Below are 14,132 nucleotides of genomic sequence, written 5' to 3'. Positions count from 1 at the left end.
AAGGTGGGAGTGGAAGAGGAAGATGCAATGGACATCGTAAGATGTCGAAAAACGGTGAAGACAATCGCTGCAAGACAGGAAATCTGGCTACCCCACTAGTGACGACAAACCTGACTTGGATAATGATGATGAAAACCTCAAACCGATATTTACTCAAGTGATAACAGCGCAGTAGAGCAGGGCTTCCAAAACTTTTTAATCTGCAACCCCTTTTAAGTTCTAAACTATTTTGCGACCCTGAATTTACATCGTTAAAAATAGTAATTCAAAACAATTGATTCTCTATGAATAAGAACCTTTTGATGATCACCACTAAAGGTGAAACATCCTGTAAAGAGTTTTAGAGACAAATAACCGCATTTGATGCAATTTACCGTAAACCATGTAAGCTTTTGAAAGAGCACTTTTAGAGAGCAAAATTAAATTAAGTTGCTTTGAGTAGGCTACTTTCAACAATACCCTGCAAACTTAGAAAAGTGCAAACAATATAGGCTACCATAGAAATTAATCTTTGAACATGAAATGAAGGAACCATATGCCTATAACTATTTCAAATCTTTGTTAACATTTTTCATGATTATACTGTATTTTTCATTTGATAGATATTTTTTCAAGCTGAAGGAATATGCATTTTATTTAAATTGACTAAAATGTGAAAAGGACAATATTTGAGTGCTTTAAACGTTTTTGAATACTGCAATTAGTGCTAGAAACTTCAAACGTCTTTAAAGAATAAAATATTCTGAACGATAAACATGTCCTTCAAAATGAGTACTTATGGTCACCCTAATTTTGCATGTAATATGCATGCATGAAACATGATGTACAGTATAACATTTTGATGGAAACAAGTATACTTACAACCCATAAACTTTGCTCTGCGACACCCAGAAGGGCTGTGACCCCAGTTTGGGAAGCTTTTGACGAAAGAATTAAATTTTGCGCACATAGGAAAATAAAAAAAATCTCGCTATAATGTTTCAATATCTAAGACAAAAAGTGACAAAATTTAAAAAGTACGAAGTATCAATTACATTAAATTTTTCTATTGTACCCTCAAGCAGTGTTCCCTCTAAGAAAATTTTACGCTGAGCAAATATTTGATTTAGTGAGCATGAGCATTTTAATGCTGAGTTAAAATGAATTACCAACTTTGTGAACCGCGTTTGGGAACCACTGGTCTAGAAGAAGTTTAATAAAAAGCGAACAATTTACACATTTACTTCAAATAGTTTCTTCTTGTTTTCGTGGTTTTTCAATGTTTATACCGTGTGCATCAGCACACGGTATAAATGCTATAAGCGCAGAAGCGTTCTGTCCAAAAATAATGTTGAAGATCATTTTACTTTTAAATTTGGAAATTGCAAGTGCGCAAGAATGAGATTTTACTGCGCAAATAGTCTGGTGGTACTGCGCATTTGCTCAGTTGCCCACCTTAGAGGGAACACTGCGTACAAGCTTTTTGAATCACACAAACATATTGCCGGGAAATGACCGATTGCAACTGCAAATCAAGTAACTGTCAGTGCAGCTGAACCTTTCCATTGGCAGCAAAACCTTGCCTGATAATAAAAACTTTAACGAAACAACGAAGTGTTGAAACTCAAAAACACCATTCGCATTATTTTATTAGGTCTACTCTAAACAATACGGAGGAAGCATAATAAGCATGCTTCAGTTACGTTTTCCATCATGAGGCACGGCTTTCGTTGCACAGCCGCCCATCTCAATAAAATATGTTTTCATCACATTAGAAAAAGCAAACATAGAATGAAATTAATTTTAAAATATTTTTAAATGCAGAAAATGCAGAAATGCAGAAAAATCTATAAATTGATCCTTTGACACGTCACAATCGCGTTAAAGTGTTTTTAAAAAAAACTTTGTCTTGACCATTGTCTTCAATCTTTGGTTGCTTGTTTCTGTAAATATATTTACTGTAATTAATAATAATAACTCTTGCAAACACTAATTTTCATTTAATGGCAGGACATGTAACGTCAATTGCGTGGCCGATAGTGGTCCCGGTCAGCGAATCGGTATTGTTTTTAGACGTAGACGTCTGTAGACGTTGAATCAATGTAAGAAGTGACTGATTTGCTGCTAGGGGTGAGAACGTCTGCGCGACGTTGGAAAGGACGTGGATTCGACACCGCTCCAGAGCACTCGGCTGTGTATCAACAAAAACACACTTTATGGTATGCCAAAATAAGGGAGCAGCTGACTCGAAGACTATTATGTTCCTTCGCTGCATCCTGGTATTTGTTGTATCGCTTCTGTGATTGCAGTGTAGGCCTAACTGTATGATGTCGTAATGGGCGCAAAATAAAACAATGTGATTATGCATGAAATGCATAGCGTAGGCTTTCATACACAACCCAGCAATTATTTGGGCAATTTTAAAGCGTGGAATAAAAAATACTGACTTCTGGTTGTTAGAATCTTTCTTGTAAAAGGCTTCAGCTTCTTGTATTGTTTCCATCAAATAGCGCCCGTTTGTTTCAGGGAAGGCCAATGATATTACGCCACCAATGATTCCTGGCAAAACGTTATTTCTTTGTATCAAGACTTGACAGATAGAAAGTTATTATCATTGTTTTTTATATAGTTGTGCACAAATACAATAAACAACATTGATACCACACAAAAATGGTCCATTCCAAGCATGCTGCTAAGAAGAAAAAATTCAAGTTAATAAAATCATTACAGTAGAATTTGCTTAATTCGTCACCTCAAGGGATTTACAAAAAAGGGACGAATTAGGCGAACTGACAAATTATGCAAACAGATCAGAACTACTGTATACCATAACGGGACGGACGAAAGTGTGACAACTCAGGAAAACTGACAAGTTAAGCGATGAGGAATTAGCCGAGTTGTACTGTATTTTTAAAAATAAAACTGGATTTTTAATATAAAATAACTTTTACTGCCAGTTTGGCTACCACCTGATACAGTCAGTCGTACTGACTGATGAAACGTCGGAAATAAAACTGGGTATCATTCTTAACATCAGGTGGTGGTCTAGTACAGTCACCAGAAGAGCGTACGTCATTTTATAAAAAAACACGCAATACAATTATTTACTGAGTGATGTGCAGAAAGTACGGTCTGTGGTATATCAGGTCATATCAACGCATTACAAACATTAAATAACACCATCGATAGCGCTGGTGGCGGTTGTAGTGATGATGATATCGTGGTAAATTCAAAGTAAAGTCGTAGTATTGTGACGGTGGGATGGTGCAACATGATAAGGTGTTGGCTTTCTAATTATGCAAACCTGGTTCGACTCCCGGCTAAGTTGGTTGTTGAAAACACCGCTCACTTCTACCTAGGGTGTAATAAATTGGGTGGGCATCATTGATGCAGGAAAGGCGGCCGAGAGAAAGCAACTGGCCACCCAATTCTCCTTAGTGCCGAAGGCTTAGTACAATGAGAACCTCATCTTCCCATACCCAACACTTGAATCAAGTATGGGACCACCTTTACCTTATTGTCACAAACAAAAGAATAAATAGCTTATAGCAAGATGTGAGTCAACTTCACAATAGTGCTTGATATAATTATTATGTAGCAGTTGGCCTACACAATAAATTACAGCACAACACGTTGGCGATCACCCATGTAATACGACCGCTGTTACAAAGCGAACATCTCTGCTTTTCAATCTATTGTTTTGACACGTTGTAATTTCTGCCTTCCTTGCACTTACCAAGCACTCCAAATACAACATTTGGAAGCCACTCGACATAATCTTGCAACACAATAAAGTATGGAGCTATGATTCCAGCCACTCTTGCAGAGAAGGATCCAATTCCGAGCACATTGCTCCTTCAGCGTAATTATGAAGTTAAAATTGCACTATGATTTCATAAAGAAGAAAAGGTAAAAAATATCTTCCGACAGGCATCAAGCCCACTTCAATGCATGATGTAAACGATTTAGTTACATGACTTCAGGTAACCATAATGTCTTATAAAAACAAACTAATTTATTTTGAGAATAGTGAATTGTGGCAGAATTGTGGTTCAACACTACTTGGTATTTGTTTAATTAAAAAAAAAAAAATCAGTTGGAAGCTTGGAGCCAAGTTGTAGGTATTAGTCAAAGTGTGATCGACCGAGCTTTTTGGCATACCAGTATCCTGAACTTTTCAATGCTACTATATGTTGAATATGGCGTTTGTAGCCAAGATGAATGAAACTTTGCCACTATCAAAACTGATCCAAGGCAAAAGAAACCAAGGAAGACCAGCACAAACTTTCAAGCGAATGGTTCGATTGCACACAGAACTCAGCCCGGAAGAACTGTGACAGTTGGCTGAAATCACCGATCATGGAGACTTTTAATTCACGCTATTTGCACCCTGCTGATGTGAAATAAATTATTATTATTAACCAAGATAAATTAGTATACTGAAAGACAATTGTCACTTAACCTATAGATTGATAAATGGCATTGTGTATGGCCAGTTGTTGGATACGTTGGCACGCCACCACTTTGTAACCTACCTTAGCAATGTTGGGTACAGTTCTATGGTTACGCTGTAAATGGTCGAGAAGGAAGCTGATATTCCAAACTTGGCGATAAACGCAAACACGACACCGAGTGTGATGAGCCCTGGATAAGATTGATACAAATAAGCACCGTCACTTATCAAACATGCGAAACAATTAATCTGTTATGACATCTTGATATAGTTTATGAGAACACAAAGTAACCAGGAAGATTTTTGAAGCAAACCTTTCTTCGTTTCAGCCAAACGGTCGGCTATTCTTCAAGCCTGAGTACTACCCAAAGGTAATTTAAAATGAAAAACTCCACTATCCATTGAACATTCATAAACTTATTCAACCAAAACAGCAATATTTTAATACATAACATTAATTTATAAAGTGAAAATGCGTTGTGTTAGAATTGTAACATGCCAATATATGCACATTGTCATTTTCCTGCTTTACGCTACAAGTCCACTACTGGAGTTGAAATAAAGCCGGCATAAATGTCGGAAACCACCGAACTTTTCTGAACACTGACTTAGCCTACTCATACTGAAAGTAGTTTAAAATTTAAGAACAAGGTATTTTTAGGGTAATTTGATAAATGGAAGGACAAAGGCTGCATCATATTGTTCGATCACAAACGACCGAAAATGACCACCAGCTGATACAGGTTACTACTTACCTTCGTCATTTCCGGCGTATTCATTCACTACGACACTGGCTAGAAGACCAAACCCCGCCACAAAAAACGACACAGAAATCAAAATCCTTCTTCCTATTCTGTTGATCAGCAGCATGCATGCGACGTGGGCTAATACGTCGAACACTCCACCTAGCGGATGAAAGTAAATGAAATAATCACTTTGTGTTGGAAACTTGTATTTGCAAATATTTAAAATGCTAAGCTACCATCTTTAATAACTCGATTGTATATCTAATCTAGCAATACGAAAAAACATGTTAATTGCTGTTATATTACTAAAACCCAGAGATGTACGTATACGACGAAAATTCTACGCCGTAGACTTGCGGCGTCGACTTTTTGTTTACGCTAACGGCCACATTTTTTTTGGATAGTTGTCGCTTGAGGCTACGCCGTAAAGTTTTCGCGGTTTTTTAGCGTATAGCGTCAACGCATACTTTTTAATGTGTTTTTTTTTCGCTACAACACTCCAATACCTTCCAGCGCTGCAGTTGAAAGAATGTTTTCAATGGACAAAGACATATTGAAACCAAAACGCAGCAAAATGCCAGATGAACACTTTCAGATGCTTGTTTTTCTTCGTGGAAATTCAAAATAAAACTTGTTTGTTTCGAGTGGTTTATACCGTGTGAATGTTTGGCACCTAGCAAACAAAATGAGTTTACGCCAGTGTATGCGCTGACGCTGACGCCGCCAACTTTTTTTACAAGTTACGTTGACTCATACGGCGTATGGTTTTTCCAACGTTTGCGTTTACGCTGACGGCGTCAATATTTTTTGTATGCGCGTACATCACTGCTAAAACCTTCGAGTCACATTATCTCTGTCATCCTAGTAAAAACATTCAAAGAATATGCGAGAATAGTTGAGCCATAATGTTGATCATAAGAGAAAAATGTTGAAGTGTAAAATCCTTATTGAAGTGCGAAGCAGACACAGGATAAAATGATTAACAACAAAATTTTTAAGTTTACTTAAGAAAAACATAAAAAGTCATTAATTGAAATTAAGCTTCTGGTTCTTTTTATAGCTTATACTTAGGGTGTTGTTGACAAAAATGTCCCCAGGTAAAGCTCCGGCGTTTAGGGAAACTCCGTAATAGACGAAACTGTTGACAAACCTGTAAAGAAACAACTTGTTTTTGGAAATCAACGCAACACAATGCTGCCATATGCAATGCTTTTCTAGCAAACGTTTTTTGAAAATGCAAATATAAAAACGGTAGTTAATGGTAAAGCCATTAGTGTAATTATAAATAATATAAACTTTTCATCCCAAGTGGAGTTATATAAACGACGGTTCCATAAACGTCATCCTTGTAACTACAAAGAACTTGAACTATTCCATCACATAACCATTCGAGCAGTGGTTTTCAACCTTTTTGGTGGAACGGAACCCAATGAAACATTCCAAAAGCTCGAGGAACCCCTGTTCAATAATTTTATTGCCTTATGCAAAAAACATTGTTTGATTAATAAAATTAAATTAACATATTCATGTTCAGATTTATTTATGTACAAAACATGTCGAAGAAATTTGGCAGGAAAGCAGAAAGTTAAAGGTAATCGTACCACAAGAAAACAACGAAACTTCGGGATCGCAGCGAACGTGTTAAAGTGTAGCAAATATATTAATAGTGGCAAACCTAATCAATATTTGATTATATTTAAACAATATGCATATAATAATAAAATAGACTCTTGGATTTGAATGTAAACTTGCGGAACCCCTAAACTTACTGGCAGAACCTTAGGGTTTCCGCGCAACCCTGGTTGAAAACCACTGCATTAGAGGCTGCATTGCCGAGTGGTGAGAACGCTGGAACGATAATAATCGAAAGGGCGCCGGTTCGACAATGCTCAAGAGCATGTGGCTGTGTCTCTGGCAGGACACTTAAAGGCACGCCTGAAGATGGACACGAAAATTGGCTTCCTTGCCTTCCTAACCACTTAATCTAAATCTTCAACCACCAGGTGAAAGCCTGGATACGACAAATAAAACATAACCCACCAGTTGAACATGATGCTAATCGTCATAATGAGCATTCGACGCGTTCTGAAGAGATCAATCAGATTGTACTTTGTTCTGTCTTTTATGTTCAGTTCGTCCTGGCAAAACAATTACACGTTTCAACTTTGTAAGATATTTCAAACAAGCTACTCCATTTTTATTCAATCAATCAATCTTCCTCTGGCTTTATTCTCATTTCAAATCGGGTGGCCGGTGCAGATTGCAGTCCACATCACTACTCCGTTTTGGTAAACTAATAACATATAATTAATGAAGGCTTGTATCATAGCAATGCAGCCTTTGGTGAACTAGATTCTCAGTCCGTAAACACCTCCTGCTTATGAGGTAAAAAAGACTCTACGAGATTGGTTGATGTATAATATATTTTTACTATAGTTCAACTGTGTTATACTTCTTTTTCATATTTTCAATCTACCCTTAAACGAGTTAGTTTTGGAATTACGCTAGTAAGATCACTTTGAAAGTAGGCTAACTATTAACACAAAAGAAACTACTCAAAAAAAGCATAACGTTCTTGTTTCAAACGAATTTAAAGAAGCTATTTTATAAAAAGACAGCTCTAGTTCTCCTACACTTTTGGAAGCAGCGCACATTTGAAAAGAATTTCTTTTTGTCGTTTTACTGACCTGCTTCCCAACTTTATTTGCCTCTTCCCAATCTTCTTCGGTTACTCTTCTTCTATTTATCCTTGCCAGCATTTGTGTCACTTTCTTCCCTTTTTTTTCTCTATTATGAGCAAACAACCACCGCGGGGACTCTGGGATGAGGAACAAGAGGAGTACGAATGGAGCGCTTAAAACCGTGTAGGAAAACTGTATATCAAGAAAATAAACTACAGAGTGGTCGCATATGCTTTATATTTGAACAAGTAAGTAAGTTATAACTATACTGACGAGAAAACTAAAATGTCGCTTAGCTTGTTTTTTGTCCATATAGTCAGTATATAGGCTCATGATGAATCATTGTGCCTTTTCGTTTACAGGTCCTTTGTTTTATGTTTGAGGGGTAAAATTGAACCTGTGTTTTTATATGTTTCGTATACTGCATGCTGCATCTTACATATATTTATGATAATTTACTTCAAAAGACTTCTCACGCTTTCAAACATTAGGTTTTAAAGTCATAATAAAAGTTTGTCAGCCAAATTTGTGCAATAAAGCACTTTTTTGTTTTGTTACACTAAACATTTTTTTCGTTGTGGCAATGCTGGCATTCTCACCAGTTTTGCTTTATACTTTGCTTATCAAACGAAACTTCATTCGAGTAACAAGATTAGATCTACGTGTGAGTGACAAGAAAATAATTTTCTCTTTTTGGTAAGTTTTTCCAACAACTTTTCCAACACATAATTCCGATTCACGCCTACTTACTTCAATGGTTATTTATTTTTTACTGGTGTCACTATGTTAGAAACACAAAGAAAACTTGTGTTCATCTGTTTAACTGAACTTTAGTTTATTATTTGCAAACAATGCTCACCATCATTTCTCTCCAATCTCTCCAGTTATAAGAAAATCCACTCAACGTCATATATCCCAGCGCGTATACAATTCCAGAGTTTATTCCAAAAAGAGCTCGATAATCTTTTCCAACGATTTCCATAGCTTTGGAAAAAATAAGAAGATGTTTTAACACATTATTCTTATTATTCAATTCAATTCAATTCAATTTATTTTTCTTTGTCAGAATGCAAAAGAAATGATATTGAGAAAAAGAAATACAGTAACAAAACTAACAAAAGGAAAAGGTGGCAAAACCTTAATGGTTTAAGACGTGCGTGAAAGGATCTAATATTGCGGTATATGCATCAATAAATATAGTCAAGCACGGCCACCAAACCTGATACTTTAAAATAAGTTGATGAATTAGTTAAGAATCAGTCGCCTCCTCGTTCCTGGAATAACTGGAGCGCCAATTCTTAAAGCAATGAGAACACGACTGAACCCAACATCACAAAAACAAACTAATATACACAGTTACACACACATATTGAAATTACATAACGGACTATCAAAACAAGGACTATTTACAGATTTCATACAGAAATAAAGTGTTCGCAGCAACGATATTAAGTAGCCTATATATTGTAGAACAAATACATAATATGGCAGCTCATTATCAAGATAAAATAGTTAAAAAAGCTTTGTTTTTTAAATTAATTTCCTGCGCATGTAAGAGCATAACAAGCATGATGATATAGCAGCGTGTTTTTGGTATTTCTAATAAGAGTTGAATCATCTTTGATAGCGTCAGTGAGGGATGGAGTGTTTTTGGTATCGCTAATGAGAGGTGGAGACTCTTTGGTAGCGCCGATGAAGGATGTAGTGTCTGAGTTGTTTCATGCATCTTTTCCAAACCAACCTAAATAATAATCTTACGAAAAGTCAAGCGATCCTCTGAACGAACATAATAGCTTATAATAATCAGGGGAGTAGTTAGATGCAAGCTGGTAGTAACTTAGTGATATATTCTTATCTGGCAAATATTAAATTATGCAATACGGTATAGTAGCTTATTCATGGAAGAGTAAAGATAGTAATCATCATCCTTATCCGGTCGGGTGTAATATATAAGATATACGTAGGTATAGGTATCAACGGCTGCCTCTCAACGACAAAATAATCTTTTAGATTAAATTTTTAAATTTATAATTTAGATGCTTTTTTGTAATTCGCACTGACACAAGGAAACTCCAGAGGAAATTGTATTGTAGCCAGAATATAAGAAACCCGAAATGTAGATACCTGCACCAAACTCATGTTAAGCAAACAAACGTTTTGAAAACTATATTGTCTTCATCTTTAATGCTACAAAGGTAGCAGTGCAGTATAAATTTCGAAACGTTTGTTTGTTGAGCATGAGTTTAGTATCTACAATTTAGGCTCTTTATTTTTTTGTTTGGTTTAACTAGACGTTACAACCATTTTGCTCCTAAAATTGTATGCTATTTTATTCCAAATGCTCTTCATCTATTTATGGTAGAAAACACCTACTGTAATAAAATAACAAGCTTCACATGAATTTACCAGAGGCTATTACTGACAATGATGAGTTTTTATCTCACGGACGCAAAACTTACTGTAAACATACATTCCAATGTTTGCGCCGGCACAAAACGCACCCAGGCAAAATCTAGAAAAAATATGCAGCTCTATAGAAGGACCGAAGGTGACTCCAAACATGCTTCCAATGCAAAAGATGTAGCACACCAGACAACATGTTTTCCGTCCAAATCTTTAAAATGAAGTGCAGTTAAATAGTAAAAGCTCATAACCATCATGTAAACGTTGTTTGTTGGAAACAGGGACATTAAAATGGTCATTTTGGCGAGATACCTATGAGATTCCATGTTGACTCTTTTCAAAGAAGAAATATCTAAGGAAAAAGTATTAGTAAACCTATTGGGAAGGTGTTTTTTACATTTTTTGAGTCCCTGAAACAGCTACTGCTGGTCCCTAAAATCATTCCGGACTAAAAGTACTCTCTGGACCTCACTGTTGACCCTACTAGGTCAATGACGTAACTAAAAAGAAATTTTTAGGAAAGTAAAAGTAACGTTTGATGGGGTATACAGCATACAGCATAAATTGCAAAGGTATGAAACATTGCAATAGTACCAAGACATATTTTTTTGAGGAAGTAAAGTAAAATTTTGAGAAATTGCTCCCCCAAGTTCTCCCGTGGCTACGTCTCTGTAATAGGTGGACGTTAAGAGGCATTTCTTGCTTTTGTTTTGTCAGGAGTTCTAATAATAGCAGAAGATTCAAAGTTAGCTATTTGGCCATAGAATGCTGAATGAAAAAAACGTATACGAAGTTGTATCAAAATCTACTTCCATTATATGATTGTAAAAGAATAAGCAACATTTTCATACTTGTCTGAAAAGTATCCAAACAGCAAAGATCCCATCATCATTCCTCCGTAATATAATGACGTTGATAATGCGTTGAGATATTTTTGATTGCATACCAAGTCAAACTGTAAGGATTTAAAATATTAGCAAAATTATTCAGTGCAGATGTAGCAAATGCACGACGGCTTTTACTTTGCCAGGAGAATCTGTGCTTTGGAGCAAAATGTTTGGAACGATTTTTTTTAACAAATAAAGAGCTAAAAATGCAGATAATAAACTCAGGTTCAACAAACGTTTTAATACTATACTGTCCATCTTTAGTGCTATAAATGTAAGCAATCCCCGATGCCGCTTAGTTTTAGAATTGCGGCTGACGTCACAAGGAGTAAAGTAACTTGCTTCATCAAAACAATTGAATTCTGCTACGTATCATTTTATAAAAAACTTAATTTCTGTTACGTTTTTTCGCTCATAAAGCCTGTTATTTAGTCATTATGACGTCAGCCGTAGTTCAATTTAAAACTAAGCGGCATCAGGGATTGCTTACATTTATAACACTGAAGGTGAAGACAGTATAGTTTTCGAAACGTTTGTTTGCTATTAAACACGATTGGTATCTACACTTTGGGCTCTTTATTTTATATAAAATTTGTGGTTTATTAAATTACTCGAGTTTGTTGGACTAGAGTTGTTTTATTCAAACTATGAAATGCCTACCTCTGTCACAACAGTTTCGCCAAACAGCGACCGATCGTAGTTGTATCCTTCATCACAAGGTATGGGTGGATACGACGTGTTCACACAGCTGGTGTTTTCTTGGCAAGATTCCAAGTCGTATCCATATCTAGTTCGATAAAATAGTTTTCATATGTGGAACGTTTATTTTATGATAAATAGCGTAATAAAAATGCCATCACTTTTTGTAAAGTTGAACCAAAATTTCAAATGAAAACTTTACACGCCAAAAAGGAACAACCAGCTCATCCACATTTATCTACTGAGTGAGGAATGAGGAAAGCCTAATATAGTTACGCTCTGTTTATGGTTACTTACCTTAGACAACCGTTGTACTCTTGTTTGCTTGCATCGTACGGTGTCGTGAAGTTGAGAATGTCTGATTCAGTCAAGTTAGGATAAACTGTTGCGTTGTCTAGTGAGGGAACATTGCATCTAGAATTCAAAACATTCTAACATTTATTTCTTTTCGTTATTTTCTGCATGTTTTTAGTAAGGTTGAGAAACGTATATCAGCTTTCAACTCTGGCAGCGTCATCCTGATTTAGTTATTATAAATATTTGCATAATAATTTAGTTTTTATATAATTTAGTTATTAATACCTAAACGTAGTTTGTATTTACCAAGGACCTTAAAGTATAGGCCTAGGTATAAAGCCATAGCTTATAATTTAAATTTGATATATATACAGGGTTTAACTACAGGGTTGCTACGGTTTAACTACAGTACATACAATATACTTATTCCAAAAATAAAATAAATCAATTGCAAACAGTAGCATTGACTGGGGGACCAGGGAATATTTTTAAACCAGTACCCGGAATGACTAGAGGGGCCCGTAACTTTTCAAAGGGGCCAAAAACTTGAAGAAACTACCTCGTATTTGTTGGATATAGCGCATTTTTGTTTAAAGTGTCTTGGGCTGGGCCAGAGGATCTCATTAGTACTGGGCCCAAAATATCCTTATAACTGTCGTGGTTGCAAATAAATTGCTCGATCGCAGTAGAGCCAAACATTTGCAGTATATGCTGTCAATAAACATTATTATAATTAATGACCTTATTTAATGTATCTACTGCACTTGCAGGGCTTGAGGGCCGAAACGGTGTGCCACTGTATGCAGTTATAATATAATTATGTAGTTATTAAAAATGTCACAAAATATTCTCAGGGAATTAGTTGGTTGAAGTGTTATTGACTTTCAAGCTTTCTTGTGACTACAACGATAATTTTTCCTACCTATACTCCGGTGTGTAAGCGATGAAGATACTTGAGAAAGAGTTGAAGCCAAAAAGAAAAGTTATATAACACAGGATAGCGCAAATGGAAACTTGACTAACACCAATTTCACCAATATGCTTCAAAATTACATCAAACTGATTCATCTTGAACAAACAACGGCCTGTTGTAGCTTCCTTGGGATGATTCAAATAAGGGTGAAACAGCATATGAAGGTTTTAAAAGAATAGTAACTGTGTTTAATTTAATTTACTTTGCTTTACTTTTTTGCTTGACATTGCACACTTTTTATAGCATTAATAATATTTAACTTACTCTTTTATTTGTTAAGCATGATAGCATTAGGCCTACATCTGAACATTCAGCCATAAGTGGCTGTAGTGGTATTTGAATGAACTATAAAAATTTCGAGAGTAACGACAAAACACATATTTGTTTTGCATTTTGCCTACCTATAATACCGTTTTTTTTCAAAAGATTATAACAAGAGATTAACATCTTTCGTACATGTCTAATACTGTATTAAAATTGACACGGCAAAGAAATGTAGGAAAATAAGCTAATGCTTGTAGGTGCAAACATCTCTCTACAATCTTTTTGTCATTGCTTACACTTAACTTGTAATAAAATCTCAGCTTGGATGAAAGAGTAAATGACATTTAGATAAAATTAGCCAAAAAAAGTCTTTTTTTGTGATTATGTTGTCATTAACTCAACTTCTTTAGCTTTAATATCATTGAATCCCAACCTTACTATCCTCTCAAGCAAGTTATTTAGTTTGCAATCGAGTAAACATTCGCTGAAGCTGCAGTAAATTAACATTAGCGATCGACAAACGAGTGAACGATATGCAACAAACAATATGCTCTAGCAAACAAGGTTTGTTTACTCATAATGCAGCACTATTGAGCATCATAGCTCATTGATCGATGACTGAATCAATTCTGTCCAGGCAAGAACTCAAGTGTCAAGTAGCGATTGACGCCTTGTCGGTTTCATAACTTTCTTGGCTAAAAATTATCAATATTTTACTGCTGTATATTGTAAGACCGTAACCGGAGTCTT

The 14,132-nt window shown here is 35.7% G+C and overlaps 1 protein-coding gene across 1 annotated transcript; it reads right to left on the bottom strand.

The window, feature by feature from the left end:
• Window positions 1–626: 626 nt before the first annotated feature.
• LOC145782827 (organic cation transporter protein-like) lies at window positions 627–13,213 on the bottom strand. Its single transcript, XM_082594592.1, has 14 exons — window positions 13,068–13,213; window positions 12,146–12,262; window positions 11,810–11,936; window positions 11,114–11,217; window positions 10,319–10,473; window positions 8,719–8,843; window positions 7,831–8,051; window positions 7,219–7,293; window positions 6,246–6,328; window positions 5,188–5,337; window positions 4,515–4,623; window positions 3,716–3,834; window positions 2,427–2,538; window positions 627–1,922 (listed from the first exon to the last, which is right to left on the bottom strand). The coding sequence occupies exons 1-14, from the start codon at window positions 13,211–13,213 to the stop codon at window positions 1,850–1,852; spliced, it is 1,716 nt and encodes a 571-aa protein (XP_082450718.1). The 3' UTR covers window positions 627–1,849.
• Window positions 13,214–14,132: the final 919 nt, after the last annotated feature.

This window comes from Aplidium turbinatum, chromosome 14 (assembly GCF_918807975.1).
Source record: "Aplidium turbinatum chromosome 14, kaAplTurb1.1, whole genome shotgun sequence".
Lineage (NCBI taxonomy): Eukaryota > Metazoa > Chordata > Ascidiacea > Aplousobranchia > Polyclinidae > Aplidium > Aplidium turbinatum.
The sequence above is the reverse complement of the archived record's forward strand: the minus strand, read 5'-3'. Positions and strand labels throughout refer to the sequence as shown.